Raw genomic sequence first — 13,607 nt, 5'->3', positions numbered from 1 at the left:
TCTACATGTGATCTCAGAAGCTGTGACTGGCCTGGACTTGAGACAGGTTAAATACAATCTCCCCAAATCTTGGTATTTGAAGAGGAAAGTCTCAGTAGATGCTTGAATGTCATCACATGGTCTGCACTAGGGTTTCCGGACGTTGGATGATATCCGCACCAAGGCAACTCTCACCAGCCAGCAAGCTGTGGGGTTGAAGCACTACACGGATTTCCTGGAGCGCATGCCTCGGGAGGAAGCCGCGGAAATAGAACAGACCGTGAGTAGCTCAGCCCCAGGCCCTCAGAGGGGAGTACCTGCTGGGACCTGACGGGAGGGTGCATGCTCTAGAAGAGCTGCTTCTTGTGCTCCTCCACCTCCCACCCCTTTGCATCTGCTGTGGCTGCACTCAGGGTAGATAGCCCCCATCTATCCCTGGCCCACCTGCCTGCAGCTGGCCACAGGAGGGCCCTCTTCCCCCTCCAAAGCTCCTGGGCAGCGATTTGTGGGGTGTGAGGGGACAGCCAGCCATCAGGCCCCTTCTCTGAGAGCAGAACGTTTCCCCCAGCAGTGTCTGCAGGACATTGATGCCCTATGGCCACCCTCACTGCCATTTCCCAAGGGGCTGGATGAATAGTCCTGCTCCCGAGCAGCCCTGGCCCCACACATCCCCCTGACGGGCCTCCCCCCAAGTAAAAGTAGCAGATATAGCGGAGCCAGGGCTTTGATGTGGTGCTGCAGCTCCAGGGTGTGAATTGTGGCCCTGGAGAAGGGGGTGACAAAGGAGAAGGAGCTGGGGGCCAGCAGTGCCACATCTGCCCCAGATCCAGTGATGTCCCTAGCACATGGCCCTGGTGAGAGGGACAGCCCCAGCCCTCCAGGAACGGCTCGTCCCAGCACCCAGAGCTGGAGGCAAGCTTCCCTTGACCAAGGGGCCAGGGTGAGCAGACCCATACTCCACTCCCCGCCCCAGTCCAGGCAGAAATGGGCCCATTCCGAGGGCTGCCAGCCATAAAGCTCTACAAAAATTCCTCCAGGAACATCCCTGCAGTGCTGAAGGGAGGGGGAGCCCCAATCCAACCTCCCTTAGGGGCAAGACTATCCCCAGCTGTGGCCCTGCCCGTCCAAGCCTAGAAGACCCCAAGGATGAGGACTCCACCCTCTCTGGGCTGGTCCTGGGCTGCAGAGCCCTCTTGGGGAGAAAGTGCTCCCCCTGCACTCCCCATGCCCTGCTCTGGGGCTGACTTCCCTTTGCCCCTGGAGAACCCAGCTCAGTCCTTGCTGGCTCTGCCCCAGTCTATGCCTATCCCAGCAGCTCCTGGCCCTCTTCAGCTTCTCCATCTCCCTTTTGAGCCAGTGTTTCTTGCTGCTCATCTCCACGCGCTCCCTTGGCTTTCAGGCTGTTTGGATTCCCCTTGGACAACCAAAGTGTTTCCATGCTCATGAGACTGAGCTGTGTTCCAGACACAGAACAGGAGACAGAGCAGCATCCAGCTCCCATACACCCTCCTGCGTGGTAAATATGGAAAAGCTGACAGAAATCCCTTCCTGACTCCACACCTGAAGTGAGAGCTCAGCCCAAGGCTCAGAGCTCGGAATTGCTCCTTTTTCTCTAGGCATGGCCAGCCCCAACTCAGCCACGTGGCCAGCATGAGCCAGGTCCCACTCTGCCATGGGAGGATGGTGGCCAGCAACTCCCTGCCCCGAGAGCCAGAAGTGGTGATCCAATAGCATGAAGTCTCCACTGCCTTCTCCCTGCTTGCACTGGAAACAGGGAAACGAACCAGCACAGGAGGGGCTCCTGGCCAGCCAGAGGGAAGAGTCCCAACAGTTGCAGGGGGCAGAGAACAAAAAGACAGAGATGCCAAGGAAAAAAAAAAAAAAAAGAGGAGGATTAATTTATTATACTTCAAATTTCAAAGCACCAAGACATGGCAGAAGACATTAATTTCCATAAGTGTTCAGTAGAAAGGCTGGGCTGACAAATGACACTGCTGGGGTCAAGGCCTCCCCAGCAACCACCCCAGCCCCACTGCTGGTACCCAGCAGCCACAGCTGACAATGCAGCAAGAAACTGTGCAAACCCAACAGGTTTAATGTCCTCATGCCCGCCCTAGCAGCAAACGTGTGACAAAGACACGGCAGAGTGGAGAGAGGGGGTGGCTGGGTCCCGCACAAGACAAGGGAGCAGGAGGCCAAGCCAGGCTCAGAGAGCAGCCAGAGGCAGCCCCGGGGTCCTGGCACAGAAACTCCCAGCACGGCGTTGCTGGCAGGCAATGCCGCAGAGCAGCACCTCTGCCAGGAGGAACCGCTGCAATACCCATAACAGAGACAGAGCACTGATAGTCTCTGGGAAATTCATCTCCAGAATATAAAATAGTTGAGGTTTCCTGAGAAATAAAATTCACTCCCATGGAACTGACAGGGCCAGCCACATGTACACACATACACAAACACACACACTCTTTCTCTGATCAAAGACCAAAATGACTCCATGGCTTCCACACAGACAAAATCAGAAAGCTTTGCTTCTCCCAGATTAGAACTATCTCTTCATGTTTCTCTACCTCCGTGCCTCCTATGCACAAGCACACAGCCCTGCTGGGTTACATTCAGTGCCGTTACATTCAAACCCTTCACAAGCACAGCTCCCAGAGCTGTGAGGCCCACTCCTCTCCTGCACTGAGGAAAGGAACCCTTGGGGCCAGGCCAGGGCCATCCAGCTCTCTGCACTGGAGGATCCTTGGCACACAACAGGCTGAGAGAAAGCTGGCACAGCACATCAGGTCCCCTGCGCCTCCTTCAAGGCTTCCCTGGCACCAGGGGAAGCTGGCGGCTGTTGCAGCAACCCGGCCCTGTGCAATGAGACCCACCAGAGGACACAAGTCAGCTCAGATGGAGGAAGGACACAGCAGCAGCACAGCAGGATGCTTCATGATTCCCACAGTAGCAGCTGCCAGCAGTAGTGAAAAGGGGGAAAGCCTGTTACAGGGCCAAGCCTTCAATACATAGCTCAGGACATAGATTTTGGGGTGTCTGTGCTCAGACAGAGGAAGATGCATCCCACTTCCCCTGTTCCCAAGCACTGGGAGGGCTGGATCTCAAAGCTCCACAGCCCAGATTTCTGAAGCTTCCCCAGGGAGAGCAGGGCCAGGGTAGCTGATGGGCAGCAAGCCCTTTTGGTAGCCAGATGCTGCCTGTGCCATCAGACAGCGCTTCCAGTGTGGTTTCAGCCCACAGCCTCTGCTGAGTGAAGCCACACAGTTCTACCAGCAGCAGGGCCCTGTGCTTAAAAGGAACCCCAGTTTTCTGGGATGTTTCTCAGTCTGCAGTCACCACAGAGCAGCACAGGGAAAACCAGCACCCTTCAAAACAGCAGCACAGCAGCAGGCCCAGGGTGCTGGGTGACAACCAGGCGTCACCAGTCCCGTTCCGAGGGCTCCCGGTAAGGCAGCCCCAGCTGAATGAAGACATCTCTCTCAGTGGGAGTGGGCAGAGTATGACCAGATGCCACCTTGATGCCTCCAGGGCCTCTCACCACGGCCGAGCTGAGGGCATGCTCTGATAGGCTCATGCCCTTGGTCTTGGCCAGGGCCCGCATGGAGCGGTTGAAGTGAGCCGAGCCGGTGAAGTAGAGCAGGGCACAGGCAAACTCACTGTAAGGCACCACGATGATGTCAAGCCGGCGGTGACGCTGCGCTGGCCCGGGGAGGCGACACACCCCCAGGTACTTCTTTTGATCACCATTGTCCTCCTGACTCACCAGGTCATCCGTAAGGAAACCTGGGGAGAGAGGAGTGGCAGAGAAAGGTAGAGACTGACACCTCCACCCCAAACTCCCCACTGTCCAGACAGCAGCTGAGGTGTATCTTAATGTGCTGTGGGACCCCGAAGACAACCCAGGCTCATGCAGACAGCAGAAGCCATGCTGAGCTGCATCAACAGTCCTTAGCACTAGCTGTGGAGCTGCCATGGAGCAGGGCCAGGATCGAGGGCAGTACTCTTAAGGACTTACAAGAAGTCCTGTTCTTGGGAAAAGCGATCACCTGCCCTTCAACGAATGTCATTCACTTCACTGACCCCTCAGCTTGGCCATCCTAAGAACAGCTTCAAGCACTGTGTGCCAGACCCCAGCCCTCTTACCGCTCCTGTGAAGGCTGTCAAGCAGCTTGCTGAACACCCCGCGGTGAGACTGCCCATCTGGGTGAGTGACCAGTACATCCACGTCTCCACAGGTGGGTTTCCCCCGACGGTAGGAGCCACATGCCACACACACAAGGCCAGGCTTCAGGGCCAGGGCAGCTTGTCTGACCTCCAAGAAGAGAAAGAGGGATGAGGAGTCAGAGACCAGTCTCTTCATGCCCTTTCCATCAAGGCAGCAAAGGATCCTGTGCCTGCCCTGTGGCCTGTCCTGCATCTCCAGGGTCTCCACACAGAGCAGACACTTGGCAGGCATGGCAAGCTGCCCCACCAAGGAGGCTGGCCTGCTGTCAGTAGCCACGTCAGCCAGGGTGGGGTCCACTCAGCCCTGCAGGTGCACAGCACATTGCCACACAATAGTGATCTACCACGGCACTACCATCAGCCATCAGCTCTTGGGGGCACTGGGCTGAAGTTGGGTTGGGACAAGCAGGAAGCTGCAACAATGCTGAGGAGTCAAAGTATGGCACAGCTTGACAGAGCCTTTGGTTTCTAAGACAGCAGGAGAGGATTTTCAGCTCTCCTGTGGGCCAGGAGGGCAAAGCTCGCCAGCCCTGCCCACAGAGAGAATCAATTCAACACAAGATGGTACAGGTCCTGCTTCAGAAGCAGAGATGGGCCCACGGGGAGTCTCTCCAGCAGGACCCAAGGCAGCAGAAAATCTGCAAGTGTCCCTTGGAGTCCACTCCTGCCAGCTCTGCCTTTGCAGAAGAGCCAGGCTTCCTGACCCAGGAAAAACACAAATGCCCCAGTACTTTAGAGCGAATGGATGCCAACATGCTGCTCCCAGCAGTCAGACACATATAATCAGAACATCCCCTAAAGCAGCCAACTCCAGGCTGGACCCCAGCTCCTGTTTTGTGCAGACAGTGCTAATTCTGATGGCTTCATTCATTAAATGCTTAAGAAAGGCTCCCAAGTCCTTGGACAGGAGTAAAGTATTCCTGGTCTGATTGTGCCAATCACCCTGCTGGCAGCAAATAATTAGGGGCTCAGCAATTCCCAGTGACGAGGCCATCACAGAGGCTGGGGTTCAGGAAGGCAGTGTCCATGCCCACAGCCCCTTGTCACTCTTGGTGATCATCCTTCATTAGCAAGAGATAAACCCATTAACCTTTGCCCCAGAGGTGCTCCAAGAAGCCACAAGCCTTTCTCATGCGGAGCAAGCCCTCCTCTGGTGTCCTTGCCCCCCTTCTGGCTTTAAATGAAGATTTCTGGAAAACTCCCAGCCCCACCCGAGAGCCTAAAAGCTCCTCAGATCTCACTGTGACAGGCAGCACAGACAGTGACTAATCCCTCATTCTCTCTCCTGGGCCTGGATCAGAGGTGTGTGCGTGTGTATGGAGGGGAGCACAGTAATCCCATCAAGATAACAATAGACCCACCCCCAAGAGCCAGCTCCTCGACCCAGCCTGCCTGGGAAAGGGACCACTCACCACCGAAATGGCTAATCCAGCACGCAGGACTGACACCCCAGCAGGAGCCTGGCAGAAGTGTATTCTTCGTGGCCAGGCCCTGTGGCCGAGTGACAGGGTCACGCTGGCTGCTGCTTCCATGGTGATCAGAGAGCACAGGGGTAGCAATGACAGTGTGTCCCCCAAGCTCTCTGCTCACATTAGGGTACACTGCCTTAGCACCCCATAATCCTGGAGTGCCATGGCATACCAGAGCAGGCAGCACCCATGTGCAGCCTGGACCCCTTTGCTTTCAGCAAGGATATCCATGCTCTGTACTCCCAACAACCAGCCCACAGCTTCCTTTGGAGAAGCAGCACCAGGGAGACAACTCAGGGGCCTCGGATGAAAGGAGACATCTCAGGGAAGATGAGAGGCAGGAACCTGTTCGTCCCACCATGCCAAATGCAGCCTTTTTCAAAGCAGTGCATAGAACTGATACCTGTGAAGTATCCTCCTCCTCACCAGTCACTGAAACTGAAACTCCCTATGGGACAAAGTGGGTGCCTTGTATGCCCATGCCCAAAAAAGGTTCCCCGAGCACTGACCCTGCTCAGAGGAGAGGCTGAAGAGCTCAGCTATAACAGCAAGGGACATTTCTAGAGCATGCACCCTCCCGTCAGGTCCCAGCAGGTACTCCCCTCTGAGGGCCTGGGGCTGAGCTACTCACGGTCTGTTCTATTTCCGCGGCTTCCTCCCGAGGCATGCGCTCCAGGAAATCCGTGTAGTGCTTCAACCCCACAGCTTGCTGGCTGGTGAGAGTTGCCTTGGTGCGGATATCATCCAACGTCCGGAAACCCTAGTGCAGACCATGTGATGACATTCAAGCATCTACTGAGACTTTCCTCTTCAAATACCAAGATTTGGGGAGATTGTATTTAACCTGTCTCAAGTCCAGGCCAGTCACAGCTTCTGAGATCACATGTAGAGCTCACTTAAGGCCTGATTCCTAAAAGAAGGGATTTAGGCAATCCCACTACCCACACACACCTCTAATCTCCACCCCACAGTGACTGTGAATCTTAACTAAACTTGACAGAAGGCTACTGTTCTTAAGGCACTGTGTTCCTACAGCTGAAGGAAAACAAGTAATGCAAGTAAAGGAACATGTAGAATATCCCAGTGAGGTAAAGCCTACAGCATGAACACAACCATATTTTTAAGACAGCCAAGAATAGAGTCACAAACCAAACACTCTAGGAAAACAGGCTTCATTCACTCTGTGCTCAGGAGACAAACTATTTTTAAAGAAGGAACCCACCCAGTGGCTGGGTTGCTCCAGTTGGCACAGTTACTTCAACCTAATTTTTACAACTTCCAGACAAGATGGACGGCTGCTCTGACAGCTATCAGAGCCAGCCAGGGCAAAAGGCCAGCAACTGCATCAGGAGCCTTCATGGCCAGGATGTCCTGGTTCAAGCCTGGTTCTTAGCAGTGTTTCCATGAGCAGTCTGAGATGAGCTCCAAGCAATGATGCCAACAGAAGAGGCAGCATGTCCCCCACTCCCCATCTTTGCCCTCTACCCCCACCCAAATGCAAGTCTCAGTCGGGTGCACTCCATTATTCCCAAACACACCCACAACGGGACCCAGTCTTGCAGCTCCTCCTATAAAACCAGATTCAAATTCCATCTGTGGATATTGGCAACTGGAAGATATTTGTGAAATTAATTCTCCTACACTCAGCAGCAGTTTTCAAACTGTAGTCTGAAAACCTGTTGTGTAAGGCACTAAACTCACCTGCTGATACCACATCTGAGCTGTCTTGACCCCTGCTCCCCAGATGTTGGAAAACAACTCCAGCACAGGCACACTCTCACTGATGTGATCCAGCTTGCGTAGGTGCCCACTCTCCAAGATCTCCAGAATCTTCTCCGCCATCCGCTTCCCAATCCCAGGGATTTTACAGGCTTCCTAGCAAGAAACCAGAGCCGCTACTGGAAAAGTGAAGATCATGGGCAAGCTGGGGAGTGGCTACCCACTCAGAGCCTGGTCAGTCATTTTGATCAGTAAGCGGCAGGACTAATTCTGCTCAATGGCCTCCTCTCTAGCCCAGGCTTACATAGGCTCCATCCATGATTCAGCACCCAGTGGAAAAGGCCAAGCATGCAGAACAGGGCTGAAACACTCACACACTGAATGGCTGTACTGTCACAGTCAAGTTAATTTTATCTAACCAGTTAGTTTTATATATTATCCTGGATGGTGGCCAGTTGCTGATGCTTGAGAATAAGGTGAAAATGTCCCTGCATTGTGCCTGGGCAAGGCATTTACTTCATGAGTACTCAGACCTGGCCTTCAAAAGGCTCGGACACCACTTTTCTGCTGTTCTGAAAACACTGCAGGTGGTCAATGAATCCCACCTTGCACTTGCTACGCAACTTCCATCATGGAAGTCACCACACAGGAAGGAATTCCCAAGGCCTGAAGATAAGCTATTCTATGTACAGAAAGAAGAAGGGATCTGACTCATAACAGAGCTAGGATGCTGCACCTATCTCCCTGCTCCACCACCCTGGGAATGTGTTTTACCTGGTAGGAGGTGACTGGTTTGTGGTAGCTCTTGAGCGCATTGATGGCTTTGGAGTAGCCCAGAGCTCTCCACTTGTCCCCTTGGACAGAGTAGGCCTTTGCCAGCACTTCCAGCTTCTCTGTGATGCACTGGTTGTGATTCTCCTTCTTGCTGTTGGAGGACTGGGCACAAACCCACTTGCTGGCAGGCTGTGCCATTGCAGAAGAGCTGTCACTGGTTTCCTCTGATGATTTCACAGGGTAGCGGCCAGAAATCAATGCTTCCAGATCTCCCTGGGTGACACTAGCATCTTCTCCTTCGCTGTCTTCATCATCAGAGTATTTCTCAGAGTATTTCTTTAGGGAGAAGTAGAAAAGCAGCCATGTGAGAATAAGTGCATGCCTCACATATGTCCCCTTGGCACAGGCTGCTCCCTAGAGTAGGAATTCAGAGCACTAACCAAACTCCAGGGCATGCAGTGCTCAAACTGCCATCTCTAGAAGCAGTTGGTTATATGCACATCATAGCTCTTCACATCTCAAGCTACACATGCACTCCTTGAAGCTACATGTACATCTCACAAAGCACAGGAGAGTAGAGACTGCTGTCGACCTGTGATCCTAGCACACACCAAGCCCCCGAGACCTAACTGAGGTAAGACACCAAGCAACTGCTGCCAGCAGCATGGTATGACAATGCTGAAACCCCTGGCTGGGGGAGATCCTGACTCCCTCCTCCCACTGGGAAACCTTTTCCTGGTCTGGTGACTGCATAGCCAGAGCTCTCACATTCAGACTCTGCACCTTCCACCCCATGATACAGATGACAGGAGATAGGCACTGAACAAAATCTTAACAGGGTAGTAAATTACAACCCCCCATTTTCCCCATGGCTATCTGCAAGAGAAAAGGGGGAGGAAGGAATGACACAAAGGACTCCACATTCCTCAGTGACAGAAGAAAGAACCAATGTATACATTTGCTGATACCCTCAGCATTAGGATGCCTCTGTGTAGACTTAAGAAACAATGAGCCTTGGCTTCAGGTAACGAACAAAGGGGGATAGAAGTGGGAAGTTGCACAGAGGCTTTGTAGATTGCTTTGCTCACTGAGGTCCCCCTCTCTCCTTACGTATAAACACAGGAGTCGACAAAGATCCAAGAGCTTCTCTGCTCTGGAAGTAACCCTGAATGGCACAGGGCTGTTTGGGATCAGTCCAGCAGCTACATGCAGCACACAAGCACACAAGTCTGTTACGAGTTTCTCCAGTGTCAGCCTAAGTCAAAACCATATCTTACAACCTCTGATTCTGCTGGCTAAGGAGGTCTGAACATACAATTCCTGCACAAAGCTGAAGTATTTAGGCAGAAGAGGCAGGATGGTTCCCTTTTGTAATCTTGTTTTATAACTCTGAAAACTGGGTCAGACTGAGGATTTGATAGACTAAAGCAGTTTTATTCACCTTGAAATGCAGCTCCCTTAAGACACTGATCCCTCTAAGGGCAGCAAAGCCTCAGAATGTTTAGAGCACTCAGTCCCTAAAAAGCATTTAAGGACCACATTACCCAACCGCAATGCAAAGAACTCTGCAGCTGGGGCATGCAATTCCCACCCTCTTGGCCGGCAGTGTCATACAGGTGAAACAGCAATAAACCCCTGACTCTCTACTCTTTGCCAACAAAGCTGATGGACTCTACAACCATATGTGCAAAAAAACGAGTCCCATTGGCTTCTAAGATACTCCAGGATCCTACAGCAGCTGATTTGCTAGAGCTGGGTGAGACTGAGACAGGCATGGTTTGTCTAGAGCACAGCACAGGAGCCAGGATGGCAGCTGAAGCCCAGTAGCTGAGGCAACACGCCACTTGAGAGGGACGCAGGCAGCCTGGGGTAACAGCCCCAGGGTTCAGGCAGTGAGTAATTGGCACTACTTGTAAAGGCTACCTTGCAGAAAACTGCTGCATCCAGATGCCAGTCACAAAACCATTGCTAGTCTGACTGCTAACAGGGTTTCCTCACAGGAGTTTACATCCCAACGCAAAACTCCCAGAGCAGCCCCTGTTCAGTATGAAACACTGGCACACTCATCATCTCCTAGAGAAAAAACATTCACACAAGCTAGAAAAGATTCTGTGCTTAAACAGAGGCTACTTCTGAGATTTCAGCTTCAGCTTTACTGTTGTAGCTGGGTCTTAAAAGTGGATGGTACTGTCTTTAAAGTATATCTCCTGTGTTCTCTTCTCTTCCCCATAGTCCAAAGCTTGGAACAAGGGATTTTACTGAAGCATTTACAAATATTGTTTTTGTGCACAGACTAACAGGAAATATCATTGCTTGAGGGGATTTAAAAGAGAAAAAGGCAATAAGGCTTCAGACTCTAGCTGTCTGACCACCCAAAGTAAAGGTGAACAGGAAGCAGGGTAGATACCACGGGATCTGTAACAGTACAAAAGATCCTTTCTCCTGTTAAGTGTGAGATCTGTTAATTACAATTACCACTAAATCAGAGTTACATGAAACAGCAAAGATTGGGTAACTGCAAAGGTGATGCAGTTAAGGAGTCAACTCTGCCTACAGAACACTGGATAGTAAGTCTGGGGAGAAAAAGCCTAAAACAAAAGAGTCCTCGGTGGGCTGCCAGTTAGGGAGTAACCACAGGGTTTTGTGAAACAAAATTTGGGACTGTGTTAGAAAACATGCCAGCATTACAAGGCAGCTGCTGCTCTAAGAGGTCAGGGGTAACTTTGCTACAGATAGATTTGAAAGATGTCAATGCCCCAAAAGAATTTAGCAAACTTGAGCAAAAGTACAGAGAAAAGAAAGCAAGCTAACAGCAGGTCAGAGAAGCCAACTCACAGCAGCGGCCACTAATAATCCAACACTGATATTTTAAGTTCATCACCACAATCGTTCAAGTGGCAACCTGATCCATTGCACCTGTGTCTGAACAGGGTGCCTGCTGAGGAGTAGAGAATGGGTCACTATGGCTCAGGTAAGAACATGAGATGAAATACCAGAGACAGCTTCCTGAAAGGGGGATACTCTCAGCCAGGGAATATTCCTCAAAAGGATGCAGGGGAAAAATGATCACCAGAGTGAGCCTTGGCCTGATCAGAGCACCAGGACTGCTTCAGCTGGAAATGTTCTGATGGGGATGAGAATTTAAGGGGTGTTATTTCTACTTTTAACACCTAGGGGGACAAAGAGCAGCAGTAACCATGTCCACAGCCTGAGCCTGCCAGCACCAACCCACTGAAACATCCAAACACCTTCCCTTTGTGAGAAAGTTTGGCATTGTATCCCTGCTGGAAAACCAGCATACGGGATCTGTTCGCAAGGAGAAGGGCCTCTGTGGGAAGCCTCACCTCAGGCAGTTGCTGCTGTCCAAGGGTGCCCAGGCCTCGCTTCAAGGAATCCCCCACCTGTGCTTCAGTATTTGGTTTCACTGTTCTCTCCTCTGCTGGAAGCTGTGTCTTTTCACTGCCCAGGATCTGCTGCTGCTGCTCTTTATGCAGTTCTCCTTCCTCCAGGTACCTGCCATGGATCAGATGCCTTAGTATAAGAGAAGGAAAACTTCTCAGCCCCCAGAAGTTTGACTGAGAAACTCTTCTGCATGTTTTGGGATGGAGCAAACAACCCATATGAATTGTATTCACTCAGATCACAGATAAATTACTCTGGTTTTGGTTCAGTTCCCCCATTTTCAACTACCTTGCTGACCTACAACTTCCACTCCTACCTATCTCACTCTTAGACTCTTTCTCCAAAACTTTGCCAAAACTGTGATCCTAAACTGTGGCTGCCTGCTGCTCCGTTCCTTATTTCCTCTTATGCCTACTTGTCAATTCTCTCTCTGCTTTTCATCTGAAAGTAAGAAACAGCATTTAATCCTCAGCATTTTAAAAAGAAATCTTGTTATCACTGATGGTTTATGAAGAGGTGCCTTTAGCACCTGTAGCAAGTGACAGGACTCCTGTTAGCACTTCTGGGCCCTATTACAATTTTTGTTACCTCACAGAACAACAACTGGTCACAAAGTCACTAAATTTCACAGTCTGTATGTGGAAAAGTGACTTTGAGTCATGTCCACAGGAGCTGCAAAGAGTTGCAGTTTGAGACTTTGAGCAGAGGCCAGATTTTAGTACTGTTCAGTTTAGGATAGAAACACTGTAGGTGAGAATGAGACAGCATAGTATTTGCATACCTGCGAGGCATAAAGACACCATAGCTGGCAGTACTCAGCAGCTTTTGGTCTCTAATGCAAGCACTTAGCCAGGATGCCTTCACTAGCTGCAACCCTGACGGTAGCTTGGTTAATTTAAGGAGACGCAAGGCTCGATCACAGTTCATGTCTTCAGCCACAATGACGTGTGTCACTTCCGAGGAGAGCTGGTTGTGTACAACACCCCCATTGTGGACGATCTGCTTGTGGAAGATCTCCGCCCTGGCTTGGCCAATGCCAGCTTGCAACACGTAGGCGGTGACTGGTTTCAGCCACTCTGCTGAGGAAAAGAGAGGCAGGGGCTCAGTGGCAAGAGTAACAGTGTCCCAAACCAACTGGGCTACATAGCTCATGTAGGACTTGATGGCGCCAACAGTGGCAGGCAGTCTTTGGGGGCACCATCTGGACACATCAAAGCAACCTGGACACAGCCTCTACAGAAAACACACTTGGGGGCCAGGCTTTCCAGCCTTTGGGGGAATGGGAACCTGCAGTTAACAAGCTAGGGTAGAAGTATTACATTCCACATCATGAGCATGCAGGACTTACCCTCAGGTGTTTCTGTTCCTTCCTCTTTTGAAATCTTTGGAGGGATGCTTTTCTGTGAGTCATCTCTCAACTTCTTCCTCTTGGGAAAGGCTTTGACAATACCTCGTGGCTCCATAGGCCTGGTGGGAAGTTTAGCTGCAACTGCTGAATAACAGTAAGGAAGAGGGAGGTTGTTTAGAACAGTGTTACACAATCACAACAACTTTAGATTCACTTATTTGTTTCATTGACTTTGTTGGTTTGGGTTTTTTTTGTTGTTGCCTTCCAAAAATGCTTGCCCTGAGGAAGGCACCTGGAAAAAAGAACTTCAGTCCACAAGCTCAGAAAAATTAGAAGTAATCAAAAAGCAACTTAAGACATTGGTTGAATACCTCAGAAACCAGTAACCCTGGGTTCTTACAATAGAAAGTATTGAACTACTTTAAAATTTTGGAGCTCCAGAAGCAACTTTATTTCCCAGACATTTCTTAAGCACATTCCCTTAAAGAGGGAATGCCTGTCCTGACAGGGCTGAAATCCAGTCACCAACAAGAAGAGATATAGCAGCTGCTCAATACCAAGCGTTTCATACAGTCACAGGAGGAAAAGCCCCAACACCGCTTCAGCTGGAAATAGCAAATTTGTAAAGATTAACTAGTCAGGTCCACTACAGTTACAACTGCAGCTTTACCATCACTAACCTTGCCGGGCGG

The 13,607-nt window shown here is 51.1% G+C and overlaps 1 protein-coding gene across 4 annotated transcripts; it reads right to left on the bottom strand.

Moving 5' to 3' along the window:
- Nucleotides 1-1,871: 1,871 nt before the first annotated feature.
- On the bottom strand, nucleotides 1,872-13,594 carry POLL (DNA polymerase lambda). Of its 4 annotated transcripts, XM_026851264.1 has the most exons (11): nucleotides 12,916-13,594; nucleotides 12,349-12,646; nucleotides 11,510-11,696; nucleotides 10,862-10,868; nucleotides 8,914-8,984; nucleotides 8,751-8,765; nucleotides 8,166-8,489; nucleotides 7,374-7,547; nucleotides 6,304-6,432; nucleotides 4,123-4,291; nucleotides 1,872-3,762 (listed from the first exon to the last, which is right to left on the bottom strand). In XM_026851264.1, the coding sequence occupies exons 1-11, from the start codon at nucleotides 13,028-13,030 to the stop codon at nucleotides 3,398-3,400; spliced, it is 1,854 nt and encodes a 617-aa protein (XP_026707065.1). In that variant the 5' UTR covers nucleotides 13,031-13,594; the 3' UTR covers nucleotides 1,872-3,397. The 4 variants fall into 4 exon arrangements, with proteins under 4 accessions (XP_026707065.1, XP_026707063.1, XP_026707062.1 ...); XM_026851262.1 differs by lacking the exons at nucleotides 8,751-8,765; nucleotides 8,914-8,984; nucleotides 10,862-10,868 and having other exon boundaries at nucleotides 8,166-8,501; nucleotides 12,349-12,643; nucleotides 12,916-13,175; XM_026851261.1 differs by lacking the exons at nucleotides 8,751-8,765; nucleotides 8,914-8,984; nucleotides 10,862-10,868 and having other exon boundaries at nucleotides 8,166-8,501; nucleotides 12,916-13,172.
- Between the last annotated feature and the right edge of the window lie 13 nt (nucleotides 13,595-13,607).

Source organism: Athene cunicularia (genome assembly GCF_003259725.1).
Source record: "Athene cunicularia isolate RWA chromosome 6 unlocalized genomic scaffold, athCun1 chr6_part1, whole genome shotgun sequence".
In the NCBI taxonomy this organism is placed as follows: domain Eukaryota; kingdom Metazoa; phylum Chordata; class Aves; order Strigiformes; family Strigidae; genus Athene; species Athene cunicularia.
This window is presented reverse-complemented; position numbering and strand designations above follow the sequence as displayed.